General features: G+C 37.3%; 1 protein-coding gene across 2 annotated transcripts in view; it reads left to right on the top strand.

Annotated features, from left to right (window-relative positions):
• LOC140142853 (NAD(P)H-hydrate epimerase-like) overlaps window positions 1-19584 on the top strand; it is a 106023-nt gene that overhangs the window by 74640 nt on the left and 11799 nt on the right. For both annotated transcript variants that reach the window (XM_072164873.1, XM_072164874.1), the window contains 2 exons: window positions 15701-15923; window positions 18702-18960. In XM_072164873.1, coding sequence (XP_072020974.1) covers window positions 15701-15923; window positions 18702-18960 — 482 coding nt within the window. The remainder of the gene's footprint in view (window positions 1-15700; window positions 15924-18701; window positions 18961-19584) is intronic.

Here is a 19584-nt window from a genome sequence, read left to right as displayed (position 1 = left end):
ATTCTACATTTCAACATTAAACAATGCGATTCCCATGTTATCCTTTTAAAGACAGGCTGAAATAGTACAAAATGTTGCACCAAATGACATTATTTGCATCTCAAATTTAAAAAAATCAATAGCTTCGGAGGGGGACACCCCCCCTCTGACTCCCCTCGGTGGTGCTAAATCAGCCATTGAGTGGCGCATTACAGTTTTCTTTTATTTCATGTGGCGCTTCAACAAATCTATTTGAGGAAGCCTGCCATAGACCCTAATTCTTTCTAGGGTCTGTGGTGAAACATTGAATGCAAATTTCATAAGTAAATGCTTCCCAATGTTTGATAAATTTAGCTCAAATTAATCAATGGATGCTGATCAAGGTAAATGTATCAAGAAATAACAAAACCAAATATTTTCAGTATGTGTGTATCTAAGCATCTTCTTTTGATGTCTCATTTCTAAGTCCAAGCTATAAAATAACAGTATTTGTGAAGATTAGATTCAAGAATCTGGAATAAGAATATTGTCTTAAATGCACTGTAATTTGGCTGTTCCAGTTGAAATCCATACACCCTCTATGGAAGACATGACATTAATCTTCTACACATAGTTTGTGAATTTCATGAGTGGGCAACTCCATTTGAAATCTACACCCCCTGTGTGGGAGATTATAAGTTCATGTCATCTTCCATAGCATGACTTTCAACTGGAATAGCCCATTTGGCTATCAATTTAGTTAATTTTCTACGGATTCAAAGATTTGGAATTGTGGGAATTCACATTTGAAATCTACACCCCCTGTGTGATAGAATATAGTCATGTTATTCATAAGTGGCGTATGAATAACAACTGGAATAGCCCTATAGTATACATGACTGTAATTGTCAGTTGCATGGCTCATAGTGTCTAGTACGATATTTTTCCCTGGGTTTATTTTTCACTATTTTATCAATTTTGCACAGTTTAGTGGGTATTTAATTTGTGTTTCCAAATATATTTACATTAAAGTGCTACATGTAATAAATATTTTCACCAGGTTAAAAATTTGCAGCTGCCTGTTAAAACCCCTGAGCACTACCTGCTGATCTAACATTGCCTCTGATTGGTCAATTACATGATATTTTCACTTTAATCACCAATCAGAATGGAGCTTTGCAAATAATTCACCCCATTATTATTCTAACAATGTTGCTGATTGGGCCAATTGATAATGAAAACTTCTATTTGGCCAATCAGCAGATAATTCTCATGGGGTTAACTGTGAACAGCGCAAAATTAAACCCTCCACAGAAATTTCCTGCGCTGCAGTACAGCTTTGAGATTGAAGATCTATGCATGGCTGCACTTCCAATTTCAGGAACTTGACAAATTCATTTTTAAATTTAAAAAAAATTTAAAAGGCTTAAAAAACATGACATGCTTGTTTATCAACATAGTTTATTTGATTTTTCAACTGAAAATTACACAAGTATTGGAGCTGCATCAGAGCAGCCTAAAATAGATTTGTTTATTCGGATTTTCTTGTTTTTAGCTACAGATAATGCAGACTGTTTAAAATTGTTACTTTATTCATTAAGCACTTGATTTGCTTTGGTTAAGGGATCTAAAATGGCGTTTATTGCGTTTCGACAGTATTTTTTGTGGGACATGAGTGCACCTCAGACCTATGGAATTGAATTCTGAATACGGAGCATGTCTTTCTGATATCCAATAATTTTCATTTTTGAAAATCACAATATAATACAAATTTTATGACAAATTATAAAAATTGATATTTTTCAAATTTTTGATATATAACAGTCCTCGAAGTAAATTATATAAATCTAATGACATATTCTTAAAGTGTATGTAGCAGGGAGGAAAAGCCGACGGTCAATTGAAAATTTTGACCTTTCATATTGAAGATATGGATTTTTTCCCAAAAAGACCTAATTTTTTTTGGTGTTTTGGGAAAAAAATCCATATCTTCAATCTGAAAGGTCAAAATTTTCAATTGATCGTCGGCTTTTCATCCCACCTACATACACTTTAAGTATAAATCATCAGATTTATAAAGTTTACTTCAAGTACTGTTAAATATCAAAAATATCAATTTTAATGATTTGCCATAAAATGTGTATTAAATTGTAATTTCAAAAATCTAAATTATTTGATATCAGAATGACATTCTTCGTATTCAGAATGCAATTCGATATGTCTGATGTGCTCTAATGTCCCACAATAAATACTGTCCAAACGCTCATACCCCAGCCCTTAAGTGTAGTTCAGGTGATTTGTTGTTTTATGTAATTAATCAAATAAATTGAAGATGGTGAGCGCTGTGCATTCTCTAAATTCAGTAAATTTCCGGGGGGTGCAAATTGAATGGTGTTAACCAGTGATCACGGCAGCTGCGAAATTCCCCCCGATTTACTTCCGTGTTCCGATTGTATGGAAAGTGCCATTCTCGTGGTCGGGCTGACGTCACAAAGGGGAAATAACATGGTAAAATCAGTGTGCGCATGTGCAGTTCCCCTTTCTCGAGCTGGTTGCTATGCGGCGCTTGTGCAAAGGGGACGAAGGGACAATGTTCCCGGATGTCCGACCGAGTCAATACGGCTGAGCAGTTTTGCAGTCAATGCATTTTAAGGCGCGCGAGTGCGATCGCGCCCTGGTCCCCGCACTCCGTGCATCCGCGGGTATTCATGCTTGTCGGTGAACTTCAAAAACACCCCCTTTTGCATCTCATTTCGCGAAGTTTTTAGGGGAAAAACACCCCTAACTACCGAGTGCGATTTATAGCGCACCTTGTTTCCAAGCAGTGCACTTACTGTAAAAATGTTGCTTTATGCCATAAAAGTTCGTCAATTTTCGCCAAAGTGCAGAATTCAGCAGCATTGCAAGCTTTAATGGACGAGTGGAAAAGTCATACTTTACTCAATAAAACTGACATTTCATTTCAAATGAGTTCAAGTTTAGGCCAAATATCATTATATTTATCGAATTACTGTAATATTTTGGCTATAAAACATAATTCAAGGTCAAATTTTGGTCACTTTTTCTTCGACTCATGCCGGCAGTTCAGTGAGTCTTGTTTATATTTAAACTGACCTAATCTGAACAACAGAGGGCAGGCAACATTTTGGATTTTTTTTTTGCATTTTCGTATTTTCGGTCGTTTTTAAGCTTCTTGTGCCATTTTTCGGGGGAAATCTCGCTTTTCAAAATTTAGGATCTCGTTTTTTACTTCAAAAAATTGCGTTTTTTGCCGGCCTAGTTATAATTTTTTGTTGGACATGGTATATTTTTTCTGACTTTGCTGGAAGCTTATTTCAAGTGGTCATGGTGGATTTTACTGCGGAGGATCCAGTTTTTCAACGGAGACAGACAATATGCACGAGGTTTTTCTTACCAAAATTTACAAAAATTTCACCGATCCTACGCACACGATTTGTCAGTTCTGTGCACGTGATGTCATGCAGTGGGTGCGTGGGGCAGTGCTGGGAAATTTGCATAAAATGCTTCTTATCTGAATATCAAGTCCAATAATTCAAATAGCCCACCTAAACTTCTTACCGAAAGTGCAAATGATAGCACACCTAAAATCCTTACCGAGTGCAATTAACAGCACACATGTAGCTCGCCTGACTATTTCCAGGAGTGCGATTTGTAGCACACCTGCTTTTTTCAAAATTCATTGACTGGTTTTGCCGCCTCTCTCTATCATGCCACTCACCGCCTGGATAGAGTATACAAAACAACAGAAACATATTCAGGTACAGAAAGAGAAACAAAACACGCATAGTCAGATGGAGAGACTCAAAAGACAGAAGGCATGTCTACACGCCGGGCTTTTTGCTTAAGCAACATGGCTCTCAAGCAAATACTTGGGGAAATCTGCTGTGTAAACGCTCTTAAGGATTGCAATCCATAAGAAATTCAGGGGATTTCCCTGAGCGATGCTAATAATAGACTGCCGTGTGAATGATACATTTTTCCGATTCTCGTGTGCTGAGCTTCTATGACCTTGGTTATAATTATATTTAATGTGGTTCAATTTGGTGCAATACCAGATAAGGTCACACACAGTTAAAGCTTCCGGTAGTAGTTCCAAAGATGACATCTAGTTCCAAAGCTGACATCAGGCATTGCAAAACTTGACGATTCCAGGCTTCAATGGAGTCGTTTGGACACACACTCTCACTATGGATCACAATGCTCTCATCCCAATGGCATAGTTCAATAACAATCATAGTGCAAAATTTGACTTCCAAATTTCAGAGTATGAGTTTTTGTACCCAAATTTTCAAAGGTCATTCAATGAATGTGCAAATGTATTGGGGTTAAAGAACTGCACACTGATGGATGAGCTTGTTGTGGATAGTGTCTGGGATTGACTTTGGAATTGCAATACTATACTATTCAGCAAATTACGTCTGCTTTGTCTGATTATCACGTAAAAAGAACAAGGTCACACATTGCTGCACAGCTTGACCAGCGAATGAGGTGCCGATGTGATGATGACGTGATTCAATTAGCCAATCAGAATCCCACTTCCGTATACACCATAAACTGCACCAAATTTACGACCGTTGAAGTTCTCTGCTGAAAACTATAGCGCACGCTGATCCTCGAGAATTCTATGACCATATGAACACAACCAGAGAGCTGTAAATCTTTTCCACCTCAGATAGCACTCTCATATTATTGTAAATGACAATTCAAGTATACCAGTATAAAAATAGTAATCACTTCCCTGTAGTACTTGACAATAGAATGTCATTCATCTGCTGATAATGTGATTGAAGTAACACACACAACCCCCACACACAAAAAAAGAAGGAAACTGCATTGCCTTTTCCCAACCTTTTTTTCACATTTGAATTTTCATATTTTTTACTTTAGACCGTTGAGAGCGATACGAACAGTGGCGGAGGAAAATGCCCCCAGTCAGAACTCTTGCCCCCCCCAGTAAAATCCCAAAATGTCACCTTTTTGCTGTAATTTTAAGAAAAATTTATTGATTCCCCGAAATTCACTTTGCCCCTCAATGCCCCCCTGAAAAAATTCCTGGCACCGCCACTGGATACAACATCTTTTTTGTGATTTATTGAGCCAATTAGCAACATGGTAAGAACGGTGTTAAGGCTGAAGAGGCTTAACCCCATGTGTACTACCCCATGTGTACTACCTGCATGGTAAGTGAAACGGTGTGCAGCTACAAAAATGGTTGGTTTTATTCAAATAAGCATAACTCGAATTTGGTGTAAGCAAATGCAAAAATTTTTTTTATGATTTAGACGTTCAGGATCTGCTCTTTCCAACATTTTAGATATTGTCGTTTACAGCGGATGCCTTATCGAATTCGTTCAAAAGCGCCATAGGCGTAGATCCCGGAGGAATAAATCCCCTCAATATTTTGCCAGGGAGGATGGTCCATACAATCATTCCCCCGAATGTTGACGCCTAGCCTCTATGTGGGTTTCTGACCAAATTAACCATATTTGGCCATTTTAGCCCCCAAAGCCCAAATTTTTGTGTGCTACGCGCCAATTTATTAGACTTTTGCACAATATTTCTTCAGTTTAGCTTCAAAATAGCAAAAAAAATTCACGCGCATTTGTACCACAGACTTGTGTACTTGTAATGTGTTTAAAATCAACTGACATGCTGCAAGTATTTGCTACGGAAGATGTCTAGGAGTGCTGTTATACTGCTTGTGTTTAAAATCAACTGACATGCTGCAAGTATTGCTACGGAAGACTAGGGACTCGCCACCAAACTAATATTTGTGTTCCTGGGGTCAAGAATCTGGCAGCAATGTTGGCCCGGCCTTCTCTGTTCCATTCATCCCTGTTTGTTTGTTCAACTAAGAATCCCATTTAGAGACTGCAGCTAGAAGCATTTCACTAGCTAGTATTAAAGTGGCCTCATTGCCTAGTGTAGTAATGAGTTGTGAGTTTATTATTTCTGTACAAGTGGGATTTTTTGGGCACATAATTGTTTGCGATTTACTGATTTTTGTTTTTAAATTTGTGATTTTGAGCTTCCTCACATAAACCTGCACACATAAAAAATTGTACATGTTTTAAATTTTGCACTAGCTTTGAAGTGTGTGAAAAGTGCAAAATTAACTGTGTCGTGAAAATTTCCACTTTTATACCGTCTAACTCTGGATATGTGTGCAGTAATTATAACCAACAGGAGTAGTTTATTTTCATCTTCAATTTTATCTTGGGAAAACATTTCATTTCATTTAAAGGTATGTTTAGTGTCTTCTCTTTTGCATCATATATTTTGCTGATTTGGAGGATTGATTGTTTATATGAAGTCAATTCTTGAAGGAAATATGTCTATAAGGCATTTTTGTCTTGCCCCAGTCATGTGTATGTGTATTTATGTGCCTTTTTTATTGCATGCATGCATACATGCATGCATGAACAAACACTTTCTGCGTTGTATGTTGCCCATTCAGAATCTCATCAATTGTCATTTGGACAACTGTCCTGTCCCTATATTTGCTCAATTTTCACAAAAATGAGGTGTATCCTGGACATGTATATTTGGAACTTTTGTTTTATTAAACCTGATTAAATGACTTGTGAACAATGGTTGCTTATAAAATCGAGTAGTTATTTTGTGTGCTAGTGTATATTATAATGCATTAAATTGATTAAGACTTGTGACAGAATACCACCAAACACCTCAGAGTAGCATGCCTTCTTAGAGAAAATATCTTGCACTTCCCATAATGCATTTCTCTCCCATTTCAATTGTCTGGATTTGCTATATAGTGCTAAGACAATTTTGGGTAAATTCGGCCGAAAATTTTGACTTTTGGTATATCAATAGGTCCAAATTTCTTGATAAATTGGTATATTTATGGGTCTACTTCCAAAATCTCAGCTGCACGTCCCTACCAAAACCAAACTTGAGTACCCCGGGATATAGTGTAAGATTGGTCAATATGTACAAGAATGAATAGAGCACACCCAGATCTTGCAGGCTGTTTATTTCTTGGCTATGTTCAGCCAGTCTATACTCAACATGAAAACAAGGGAACTGTGGTCTTAGCTAGGAATCGATAAATGTGGTAAAAATGTGGTTTAAGTTAATATTTCCAAGATAACTGACATTAGTGATCCTCTCTGAACAATAGCCATATTTGACCACCATCTACTGTATTTTGCAAAGACCTTTCACACTTTTTTTAAAATTTGGCGCAGTTATGGTGTAAACATGAACTCATGTTTTCATTGGCTAATTGAATTGAATCTCCGTAATTGATTCACATCATCAGTACCCAGGGTCTTAGCTAGCCACCCGTCTGGCTGTCATTTTAGACGGCCAGTTTGCTCTTGGGACGGGCAAAATTAATGCCTTTGACAGATGCTACAAAATGTTTTTTATAAATTTTATGTTTTGAGAAATATTGACCTTTTTAGTAGACCCAATTTGTAGAACAAGGTCATATCAGCACATATTTGAACTCTTTGAACCCCCAATGGGCTAAAAATGTCTAGTTAATGTTTTAAAAGGTCAAATTAGGACAGGCAATTTTATTCAAATAACAGGCAACCCTCAATTTCTAGCCAAGACCCTGTCAGTACCTCAATTGCTAATTAATCTGCATAGCATTGCATGATGCAGGGTTGACCTAGTTCTTTTTATGTGCCAGTTGGGCCCTGCGGAAGGTCTTTGCAAAATAATGTAAAGCAAAGAATAGCTGGGTAGAATAGTAAGCAAGGTGTGAGATCCTTACAGTGCATTATGGGAAGCTGTACTCCTGTGGGGTAATGCCTTTTGAGACTGTATCAACTTGATTGTTTAATGTAACATTTTAGTGGGAGGAAAAGATATTGAGGAGGTGAAACAAGTGATTTGGTTCGCAACAAATGCATTGTCTATTCTACTTGAAATCCATACTCCCTGTATTGAAGACATGGCCTTAATTTTCCACATAGGTGGTATAGAATTTCAACGTTTTGTGACAATTTTGTTATAACAATAGCAAAAATCATCGGATTTTTTTCTTGTGTATGAAATAGGTTAATAAATGCATATCACTTATTGCTCGAGAAATTGTACAAAATAATGCACTTGTATACTGAGATGTTGGTGCGTCTAATGCACTTACCCCTTCGGGGCTCGTGCATTAGACGCGTCAACATCTCAGTACGTGTGGATTATTTTGTACAATTTCACTCCCAACAAGTGATACTCATGTATTAACCTATAATTACAATCATGCAAAAAGTAGAAATTTAAGACAAATTGAGGGCATCACTATATGGAGTAAATCACACATGGCTTTATGGTCATATCTTCCATAGGGGGTGTATGGGTGTCAACTGGAAGAGCCTATTATTCATTAAAACATTTACATTAAAGGGCCAGCCAGACACTGACAATATGATTTGCATTGACCACATTGGCCTCATCCAAATGGCATAGTTCAATAACCTCAATTAAACAGTAATAATGCAAAATTAGACCCCAAGTTGCAGAGTATGAGTTTTTGTACGCACATTTTCAAAGGTCATTCAAAGAATGTACAAATGTATTGGGGTCAAAGAACTGTGGTGCTCTGATACACATGTAGATGAGCATGTTGTGAATCCTAGTGTGTTCTGGTGCTGCTGACTAAAGTGCTTTTCTGTTCTGGTGGTGCTGACTAAAGTGATTTTCAGTGTCATGGGACGTACTAGATAGAGCAAGTGTTCAGTTGACGGAGCATAACTGAATGAAAATGACTCTCACCTGATTTACAAGGTTAATTAATGCTCGGACTGCTTGTCATAAGCTTCAACATAGAAAGTCTCAAGTTTTGAGATATTTTTTCAAAATATCAAGATGTATCTCAAGAACCACTGAACCAATACTATGCTTGTTTGTACTCATTCTAATGCATTTTCAATACTGATTTCAAATATGGTCATGAAAATGTACATTTCTTGAATTTGTAAAGAAAATTCGAAACTTGTTGTCTGCAGTCAACACCCGTGTGGAGAGTGTTATGCTGTTTTTGAGAAATCAATCAATCTGATTCGTCATTATGTTGATTGGTAGTGTACTTTAATATAACATTGACTTGGTGTACAGGCTGTAACAAAAAAATGTACAATCATATTTTTGTTTCAAAGTAAAAAAAAGTGCAACTGCGTATTGTAAATAAGTAATGTCAAGGCTATACAGAGGTACTTTAAAGTTATATCCACGGTTATCTAAAAGGTCTAGAAAACCAAGTTTGGCCACATGCACTATATTATGAATTTCAAGCTTGTACCAGGTAAAAATTGGTTGGTTGGGCTATTTAAGTTGAAATCACACACCCCCTATGACCTTAATCTTCCACACAGGGAGTGAAATCTACAGTCCCTGTGTGGGAGATTAAGGTCATGTCTTCCATATTATTTTTCATTGTATCTCTAAATGTAATGATGATAAATATAAAAATATACATTTACAGAAAGGAGATGACACGGGGAATGAAACTAGCTTAAAAGATTCCTGCAACAATAAGTAGTTTTTGAGAAAATTACGAATTTAATTTTACCTGACAGCCTCAAGGAAGGCATCCTAAAAGCAGTGAACTGAATACAATGAAAATTTCACACAATGTAAAACAATAAACAAGCTCTCCATTCCTTGAAGTGAATTTTGTTCTTTTTCTTAATATTGCAAGAATTGTGGCAGAACCGCCCAGGGAGATTTTTTAATGGGACACCCTGTACTGTGTGCACATTGCTTTCAAAAGATAAAATAGGTGCTTGTGTGTCAATTTCAACAATTGAAATTAGATTTTTGTCAGATGCGTAATACATAAACTATGTAATACATTTATATTTCTGGTTGGTTTCTTGCATAACATCTTCATGATATTTTGACCTTCAAAATAGTTGTTACAAATATACTCAAGTATTTAAAGTAACTTTCTTGTCACGACAAAAATGAAGTACTTTTTCTTACCATCTTTTTGTGAACATCATGGATCTAATCATGCAAAATACCAAAATTACTCAAAATTAGTGATAGTGATTATATGAGTTTTCTGTCATATGATTGGATCACAGACCCCGTCATTATAGGGCAGCCCCATTTGAATTTCATACAACCTGTGATAAAGGTTGTACAGGTTCTAATATGTGGCAACCTTCTGTATAAAGTTATACTATGCTATCTTCAGTAGATAGCATCATTATAACATCACCATTCATATCTTCAGTATTAAGTTATACTGTGCTATCAAATATATTATAACATCACCATTCATATCTTCAGTATTAAGTTATACTGTGCTATCTTCAGTAGACAGCATCATTATAACATCACCATTCATATCTTCAGTATTAAGTTATACTGTGCTATCTTCAGTAGATAGCATCATTATAACATCACAATTCATATCTTCAGTATTAAGTTATACTGTGCTATCTTCAGTAGATAGCATCATTATAACATCACCATTCATATCTTCAGTATTAAGTTATAATGTGCTATCTTCAGTAGATAGCATCATTATAACATCACAATTCATATCTTCAGTATTAAGTTATAATGTGCTATCTTCAGTAGATAGCATCATTACAACACCACCATTCATATCTTCAGTATTAAGTTATAATGTGCTATCTTCAGTAGATAGCATCATTATAACATCATTGATATCTTCAGTATTATGTTATAATGTGCTATCTTCAGTAGATAGCATCATTATAACACCACCATTCATATCTTCAGTATTAAGGGACGCACCATTAGATTCTCAGGGGGCATGGGAGTTTGGGTCTGGCAGAATTTTTATTTCGCCGCCAAGGGCGGCGGATTTTTTTTTTTTCGCCTCCGAGAGCACCAAATTTTTTTTTCGCCGCCTTCGGGTAAGTATTTTTTTTTTTCAATTTTAATGTAAATTTTTATACAAAGTTGGGTGGGGGAAATTTTTTTTTTTTTACTCATCAGTGAGGCAACAAATTTTTTTCGTCTCACTAGTGGGCAAAGTTTTTTTTTTTGTCTCACTAGTGGGCAAAGTTTTTTTTTTTCGTCTCACTAGTGGGCAAAGTTTTTTTTCCTCAAAAACTCCCATGCCCCCTGGAAATCTAATGGTAGCCCCTTGTTATACTGTGCTATCTTCAGTAGATAGCATCATTATAACATCACAATTCATATCTTCAGTATTAAGTTATACTGTGTTATCTTCAGTAGATAGCATCATTATAACATCACAATTCATATCTTCAGTATTAAGTTATACTGTGCTATCTTCAGTAGATAGCATCATTATAACATCACAATTCATATCTTCAGTATTAAGTTATACTGTGCTATCTTCAGTAGATATCATCATTATAACATCACCATTCATATCTTCAGTATTAAGTTATACTGTGTTATCTTCAGTAGATAGCATCATTATAACATCACAATTCATATCTTCAGTATTAAGTTATACTGTGCTATCTTCAGTAGATATCATCATTATAACATCACCATTCATATCTTCAGTATTAAGTTATACTGTGCTATCTTCAGTAGATAGCATCATTATAACATCACCATTCATATCTTCAGTATTAAGTTATACTGTGTTATCTTCAGTAGATAGCATCATTATAACATCACAATTCATATCTTCAGTATTAAGTTATACTGCGCTATCTTCAGTAGATAGCATCATTATAACATCACAATTCATATCTTCAGTATTAAGTTATACCGTGCTGTCTTCAGTAGATAGCATCATTATAACATCACAATTCATATCTTCAGTATTAAGTTATAATGTGCTATCTTCAGTAGATAGCATCATTATAACATCATTCATATCTTCAGTATTAAGTTATACTGTGCTATCTTCAGTAGATAACATCATTATAACATCACAATTCATATCTTCAGTATTAAGTTATACTGTGCTATCTTCAGTAGATAGCATCATTATAACATCACCATTCATAAGCTTAAAAAGTTACCTTTTCAGAGTCTGAGTAGAGCAAAGACGTAGAGCGAGACCATCACTGTGTCTTCATTCAGCATAGTGAATGGTCAACAAATTGATCATCAACCTGAATACTTAGTTAATTTAGTTTCCGGTCAGTAGCTTCTGATATTGAACAAATTGATTTTGTTTTTACAAAATGATGAAGGTGAATTATGTGTGACCATATATTTATTAAAAGAGAGAAAAAACAAACAAAAACCTGATGTCTATGGGCAATGACCGGTCATGGTCAGCATATATCGCTTTGCTGATTGGTTACAAAGAGACTTATGATTTATTGGGCCAATTAGCAACATGGTAAAAAAAGGGGTAAATTAAATATCATTCCATTTAAAATCCATGCTGCCATTGTTAGATGTGTTGAAAATATCTTCCACTGGGGTAGTATGAATCTAAAATGGAATGAACACATTATAAAGGCAGCTCTATTCAATTTCATACACCCTCTGAGAGAAAGATTGAACTTGAATCTTTTGAGGGATGGTGGATGATATTTCCATGAAGATATTGTGTGGACTATTGTGTGGGTTTGCACTATTCAAATGTAATGCGTTGTGTATTAGCCATAGGCTTCAGCATAAAAAGTCTAAGTTTTCAATAGCTACCTAAAGAACCACTGAACCAATACATGGCTTGTTTGTACTCATTGTTATGCAATTTTCATGCTGATTCCAGATATGGTCATGAAAATTTACAATTCTTAAATTGTTGAAATAAAAAAATTTGAAACTTGTCATCTTCAGTCGATACTCCTGTGGAGAGAGTCATTCTCAGCAGATTCTATGGGAGCAGAGGTGCCAAATCAAGTATTTAGTCCAGTTGCAAAGTGTATGGTTTTCATATGTTGTGTAGGTGTTGTGATTAAGACTTGGTAGCAAGTTATAAATCTGCTGAAGAACTTGAATTACCAGAAAAACTTTGGTGGCAAAAAAGCACATTCCTTCAAAAGGCAGTTATGTCCCCCCCCCCTCAAGGTCATACAGGGGTCAAATTTTAAAATTGATCAGATTTTGTTCGAAACTAATCATAGCCCTAAAATAGGGCCTTTTAAACAAACTTTCATACACTCTTAGATAGCGAGAACCAATCAGAGCAAGCGTTAGAAAAATCCAAACCATGCATTGATTGTGTCTAATTGCACTCCGCGTACTACGCGCACTGCTTTCGCGCGCATTCGCATCTCGTAGGCTTGATTCATTTTTCGGGCGGGTTGATGCATTTATATTTGGTTCTATTTTCCAATATTTTTAGTGATAATTTTGTTATAAAAACAGCAAGTATCACTTGTTTGTTTTCTTCTCGTGTATGAAATGGGTTAATGAACTTGTATTACTTGTTGCTCGAGAAATTGTACAAAATAATGCACTTGCGCTGATGTTGATGCGTCTAATGCACTCCCCCCCTTCGAGGCTTGTGCATTAGACGCATCAACATCAGCGCGCGTGCATTATTTTGTCTAATTTCTCTTCCAACAAGGAATACGCGTTCATTAACCTATAAATATTCAAGAACCGCTAAAACCCACTAACCGCTCCACCCAAAGAATTCTGGGGAATTAGCAGTCACTGAGTTTAGCAGTTCTCTGGATATACATGTAGCCACCAGGTTTTATGATATAGCATGGTTTTGGATCACCACAGTCAAAAAGCCCTATACTAGTAGGGCTAACTAATCAAAGTATTCATCATACTTGGAAAAAAGTATAGTTATAATTAAAGACACAGATAAAAAGAATTTATCGTGTCTGACGTCATCTGTCAATCAAATTCGAGCACGGTTTGTTTACAAGTGTCGTGATGATGATTTGTTGCTGAACGCGGATTTATAACCGGGTGCCTTATTGTTAATTTTGCACCTTTCGACATGCAAACCATCTCAAAAGTTAGGTCTTTATAGTAGGAAACTTTCTTAACCGAAGGCACCATGTCCACAATGCCTAGAAAAGCTGCTTTTTGCCTTGTAAAAGTAACGGAATTTTTTCCCCATTTGCTGCTATTCCTTTTCTCCGATCAGCACCAGATAGATCGGTCTTCCTTTTACACGCTGATTAACCTGTGTTAACCAGGGTAATGCACCAGTTTATCTCACGAACTTTCTCACTCATAAACTCAAACCTGCTACAGGACCCATGACACGTTCTTCTTCCGATACTACTCTTCTCACCGCTCATGTCGGGAAATATCGCATTGGAGATAAATCATTTTATGTTTCGGCACCCACACTCTGGAACAGCCTCCCAAGAACCATCAGGGAGGCATGCACACTGCCTAGTTTCAAGAAGGTGTTGAAGTCTCATTTTTATCCATCATATTGACTCTGTTTTTGTTATTGCTTTGTTTTTACGGCGCTTTGATCAAGTTGGAAAGGCGCCCTATTAAATGTTGTTTATGTATGTACCAATCAAAGATCGTAATTGACAGTGACATCAGACGCGATAAATTCTTTTTATCCCTATCTCTAATTATAAGTGTATCTGCAATGTATGTTTCTCGAGTTATAAGCAAAAAGGTCACAGGTCGTATGGTGCTCCATAGAGGTCAAAACCTAAAAAAAACTAAGATTTTCACCAAAATGGTCTCATATTGTTCACCTTTCAAGGCAATTCAATTTAAGAATAGTTTGAACCATCTAGGATGTATTATTAGATAGATAACATCACCAAATAGGTCAAGGTCATATTGTTCACCTTTCAAGGCAATTCAATTTAAGAATAGTTTGAACCATCTAGGATGTATTGTTAGATACATAACATCACCAAATAGGTCAAGGTCAATACTGTTCAATTGGTATTTTGGTCAAATGTTGTTCAAACCATATAAATATATTCCTCTGGCATCAATGGTTCAGAAATATACAGATTGGCACCAAAATCATGAGACCATTGTTATGAAATTTGGAGTGTTTTTTTAAAAAGGTTTTGACCCCTGTGGAGCCCAAAATGCGACCTTTGACCCCTTATAACTCGAGAACCATGCATCTGAGATAGGTCAACCCATACTTTTTCTGAATTGTTATGATCTGAGCAATACTATGGCGTGATTTATAACAAGATTTTAAATTAAAACTGATTCTGGACCGTAATCACAAAAATTGCATGGGATTTCACTTGCTGCTTGACTAATTTCAGGATAGACGGAGATAATAAGTTGCAGACTTTTTATACCACATAGAGAGCCCAGATGGAGAAGTATGGAGGATTTAATGTTTTGTTCTTATACTGTAAAGATGTAATTCTTTTTTTTTTCAGGAAGTTTTCACCAAACATACTGTTCATGTTGCTAATTCATTTGAAATCCACATTCCACAGAGGGAGGGAGTTTTTCTAGTGGAATTGGTTAGAATTAATTATTTTGAAACCCATTTTCATTCTGGTTTTACCCATATGTAGTTTATTCAGCTTACTTAAGGCAGAAATGATTTGGCTTTTGTTACCCAACTCTCGCTCGTGTAAATTCACATTTAACGTTATGGACAACTAGCGTAAGCATTGTGCCAAATTGCGAGCCATTCTATATTCGGTGTTATGAGTCTTATTTTTTCCGCCTTATATAAGTCAAATAAACTTTCGAGTTAGCATTTCAAATGGATGGATCCCAATTATTGTATCTTCTATATAGAACCCATACTCCATCTGTGGAAGACCTCAGCTAAATTTTTCACAGAGGGAGTAGGGACTTTTAATTGACTAACCTACGCTATTTCTCATGCTCCTTTTATTTTCTTTTGATCTCTTTCATACAGTCAAGAAGAAGCACAAAAGATTGATCAGGAACTTTTCAATGAATATAATTATTCAGTGGATCAGTTAATGGAGTTGGCAGGATTAAGTTGTGCTACTGCAATAGCGAAGACTTATCCTGTTAGTACTCTCAAGAATAGCGATGACCCAACTGTACTAATATGCTGTGGTCCGGGAAACAATGGTGGCGATGGGCTTGTATGCGCCAGACACCTGAAACTTTTTGTAAGTGTACTTCTTTTCTCTTCTTTTCAACATTTCAATGTGATTATTTGATAAGACTTTTAAAATACGTCATCTAGTTGCCTAAACTCTCTTCATGCTGGCGTCGGCTGCAGGCGACAAGTTTTTTAAAATTCAGACTGCTGCAGGTTCATGAAATTTGGTGAGAATGGCCACCTTAGTGAGGCAAATAATGTGAAGGTCATTTTGGGGTCAAGTGAAATTGCACCGGTTAAAATGACGGATGTAAAGGTGGAGGCATTGCGGCTGACGCTTTGCGTCAAGAACCGCGCAGGTCGAGAACCGCGAAATTCTAGTCTTGCTTCTCTTTCAGGCTTATTTTCCATCTGTGTATTATCCCAAATGTAGTGAAGAGCAAGTGCAAAAACCTCACTACTCAGTGTGAGCTCATGGATATCCCGTAATCCATCTAGCTTTCTTACAGAACCTCCGATTGGTTAATTACATGATATAATCATTTTATTATAAATGATTTCATTTGAACAAAACCAAAATGTAACTCACGATTGACGGTTTCGCCTATCATGGTCGATAGGCATCATCAGAATGATGCTTGTTGATCCTTACTTCCGGTTGGACGAATCCCGGCCGACGAGGGTGTTTTATCAGCCAGGAGAGGATCATACACATGACTAAGGAAGTGGGCCCCCTCGTCTCTGTTCATGACGTTCGGGCCTCTTCTCCTGATCCAAATGGATTCTTTGATTCTTCTTGTATTTGCATCGCACTCTTTGCTCAAGATCTTAGCATTGTCCCAATTGATGACATGGTTTTGCTGGACCGCATGGTCCGCAATAGCGGACTTAGACTGTTCACTCGCTGATTGCTTGCGCGATTGACGGGTATAGTTGGTTTTGGTCTTTGACACCCTAGCCGTTTCCTTTTGGTGCTCGTTCAGTCTAGTTTCAAATTTGCGGCCCGTCTCCCCCACGTAGGAGTGTTTACAGTTAGTGCATGGGATCTCATATACGCAGTCGGTGGTACTGAGTGGGTCAACTTTGTCTTTAGGATGCACTAGCATTTTACGGAGAGTGGTGTTCGGTTTCATGGCTGTAGCTATACCATGCTTTCTGAAGATTCGATTGGCTTTTCTCTGCAGTCCCTCTACGCACGGGATCACAACAAGTCCCTTTGTCTGATTTGCACTGTCTTTCTTGGTGTTAGACTTACTCTGACTCTGCTTTTTCACCATTTTTTCTTTGACTTGTTTGAAAGTCCAACCAGGGTAGCCACAGCGCCCGAGCGCCTGCTTGATCTTTTCTTCTTCCTGCTTCTTATCCTCCTCTTCCGTAACTATACTATTCATTCTATCTAGGAGCGTGCGGGTAACACCCAGTTTATGGTGGATGGGGTGGTGGGACTCAAAGTTAAGGTACTGGTCGGTGTGGGTGACCTTCCTGTATACTAACAGCTTAACCGAGCCATCCGCTTTCCGAACAATTAAAGTGTCCAAAAATGGAATTGTGCCTTCATGTTCTTTCTCATAGGTGAACTTTATGCTTCCTGTAGGGTCGCTTTGATTGAGGTGGTCGGTGAGATTGTCTACCTGGTCTTTTTTAACAATCTCTAATATGTCATCAACATATCTCTTCCAAAGGGTAGGTCTATAATCCAACGGCGCCGATGCCAGAGCTTGTTGCTCAAGAAATTCTAAATAAAGGTTAGCCACCACCGGGGAGACGGGGCTTCCCATAGCAGCACCGAACCGCTGTTTGTATATCTTTCCGCGGAACAAGAAATATGTCGTGGTGAGCACAAAGCGTAATAATTCTATCACATCAGTAGCCGTAAGCAGAGTTCTATTTTTGAGAGTCTTATCATCCTCAAGCCGAGATTTAATCACTTCCAGCGATTTATCTATGGGTGTGTTCGTAAATAACGAGACAACATCATGGGAGTTAAAAATCTCCCCTCTTCGATAAACACTTCCGCCATACTTTCCGAAGGTGCTTAGAATTACGAACATGGTGTTCTGTACCTCCTACCAGGGGACCTAAAATGTCTGCTAGTGCTCGAGATGTCTGGTAACCTATAGTGCCAGTGTAATCCACGATCGGACGGACCTTATTGCCTGGCTTATGAATTTTCGGGGTTCCGTAAATTCTAGGTACGTTTTCAGCTGTCGGATAGAGGAGCTCATATTGTGATCTTGTAATTTTTTCCTCTTTCTTGAGTCTACTAAGCATGGAAACTAGCTCTCTCTTATACCGTTGGGTAGGGTCAGAGGAAAGTTGTTCATATGTTTTTTCATCATTCCTTAGTCATGTGTATGATCCTCTCCTGGCTGATAAAACACCCTCGTCGGCGGGATTCGCCCAACCGAAGTAAGGATCAACAAGCATCATTCTGATGATGCCTATCGACCATGATAGGCGAAACCGTCAATCGTGAGTTACATTTTGGTTTTGTTCAAATGAAATCATTTATAATGTTTACCAACAAACCTGATGAATCTATTTAGTGATATAATCATTTGTGTAACCAATCAAAATAGAGCTTTATGTCTCAGCAATTTTAGCTTTGTTAATTGCATGATAGCCATAGGCTTCAACAAGTCCAAGTTTTGAGATATTTTCTCAAGATATCAAGAACTGTCTTTCGAACCACTGAACCAATGCTAGGCTTGTTTGTACTCATTTTAATGCATTTTGCATGCTGATTCCAATTATGGTTGTGAAAATGTACAATTCTGAAATTTTTTTATTTAAAAATAATTGAAACTTGTGGAAAGAATGAACTTTTTTCTTGTTTTTCTTTCAGGGTTATTTTCCATCAGTGTATTATCCAAAACGTAGTGAAAAGCAACTGTTCAAAAACCTGACCACTCAGTGTGAGCTGATGGATATCCCATTCCTCAATCATCTACCTTCACCTCAACTCATCGACCAGGCCTACAGTTTTGTGGTGGACGCCATCTTTGGGTTTAGTTTTAAGGGAGAATTACGGCCGCCTTTCAAGGAGGTGATCCCAACACTTAAGGAATTATCGATTCCTATTTGCAGCATCGATGTACCCTCAGGTAATATGGGCTAATAATCCATTTAAAGTCAACACACCCAGTGGCGGCGCTATGGGGGGAATAAATTTCAACTTTTTTGCAATTTTGTGCAAAATTTGTTGATTTTGCCCCCGATATTCACTTTGCCCCCCGGAAAAAAATTCCTGGTGCTGCCACTGAACACACCTGAGGAAGATTTTGAAAAGATCTTCCATATGGGAGCTCTCCCTTGTTAAAGGTATACGGGGATGTGCCACGCGTTTGGGGTACCCTTTCAGCAATTTTGGTATATTGATAGGTGGGGTTTTCAGTGAAGACCAATGTGCCCAATTGGGTGCATTTTAACAAAGGTGCCCTTAAAAGCACCTAATTAGGGCAAACTTGGGTGATTTTTGGGTGCTTTTTTAAAAATTGGTATACTAATGTGTAGCAAACGCGGCAAAAAGTAGGTATAGAGAAAGTCAGCATCCGAAAGTTTACGTGGCACATCCCCATACAATTTTTTAAAGACCCCCTATAGCCACAACCTACATTCTTGGCTCTTGAGCCACAGTAACTTTTTAGTTGGATATTGGTATCATACAAGTCATAGACCTTTATTTCAGCATAACAAGTAGGCTACATTGATAATGATAATTATGTTCT

Source organism: Amphiura filiformis, chromosome 20 (assembly GCF_039555335.1).
Source record: "Amphiura filiformis chromosome 20, Afil_fr2py, whole genome shotgun sequence".
Lineage (NCBI taxonomy): Eukaryota > Metazoa > Echinodermata > Ophiuroidea > Amphilepidida > Amphiuridae > Amphiura > Amphiura filiformis.
This window is presented reverse-complemented; position numbering and strand designations above follow the sequence as displayed.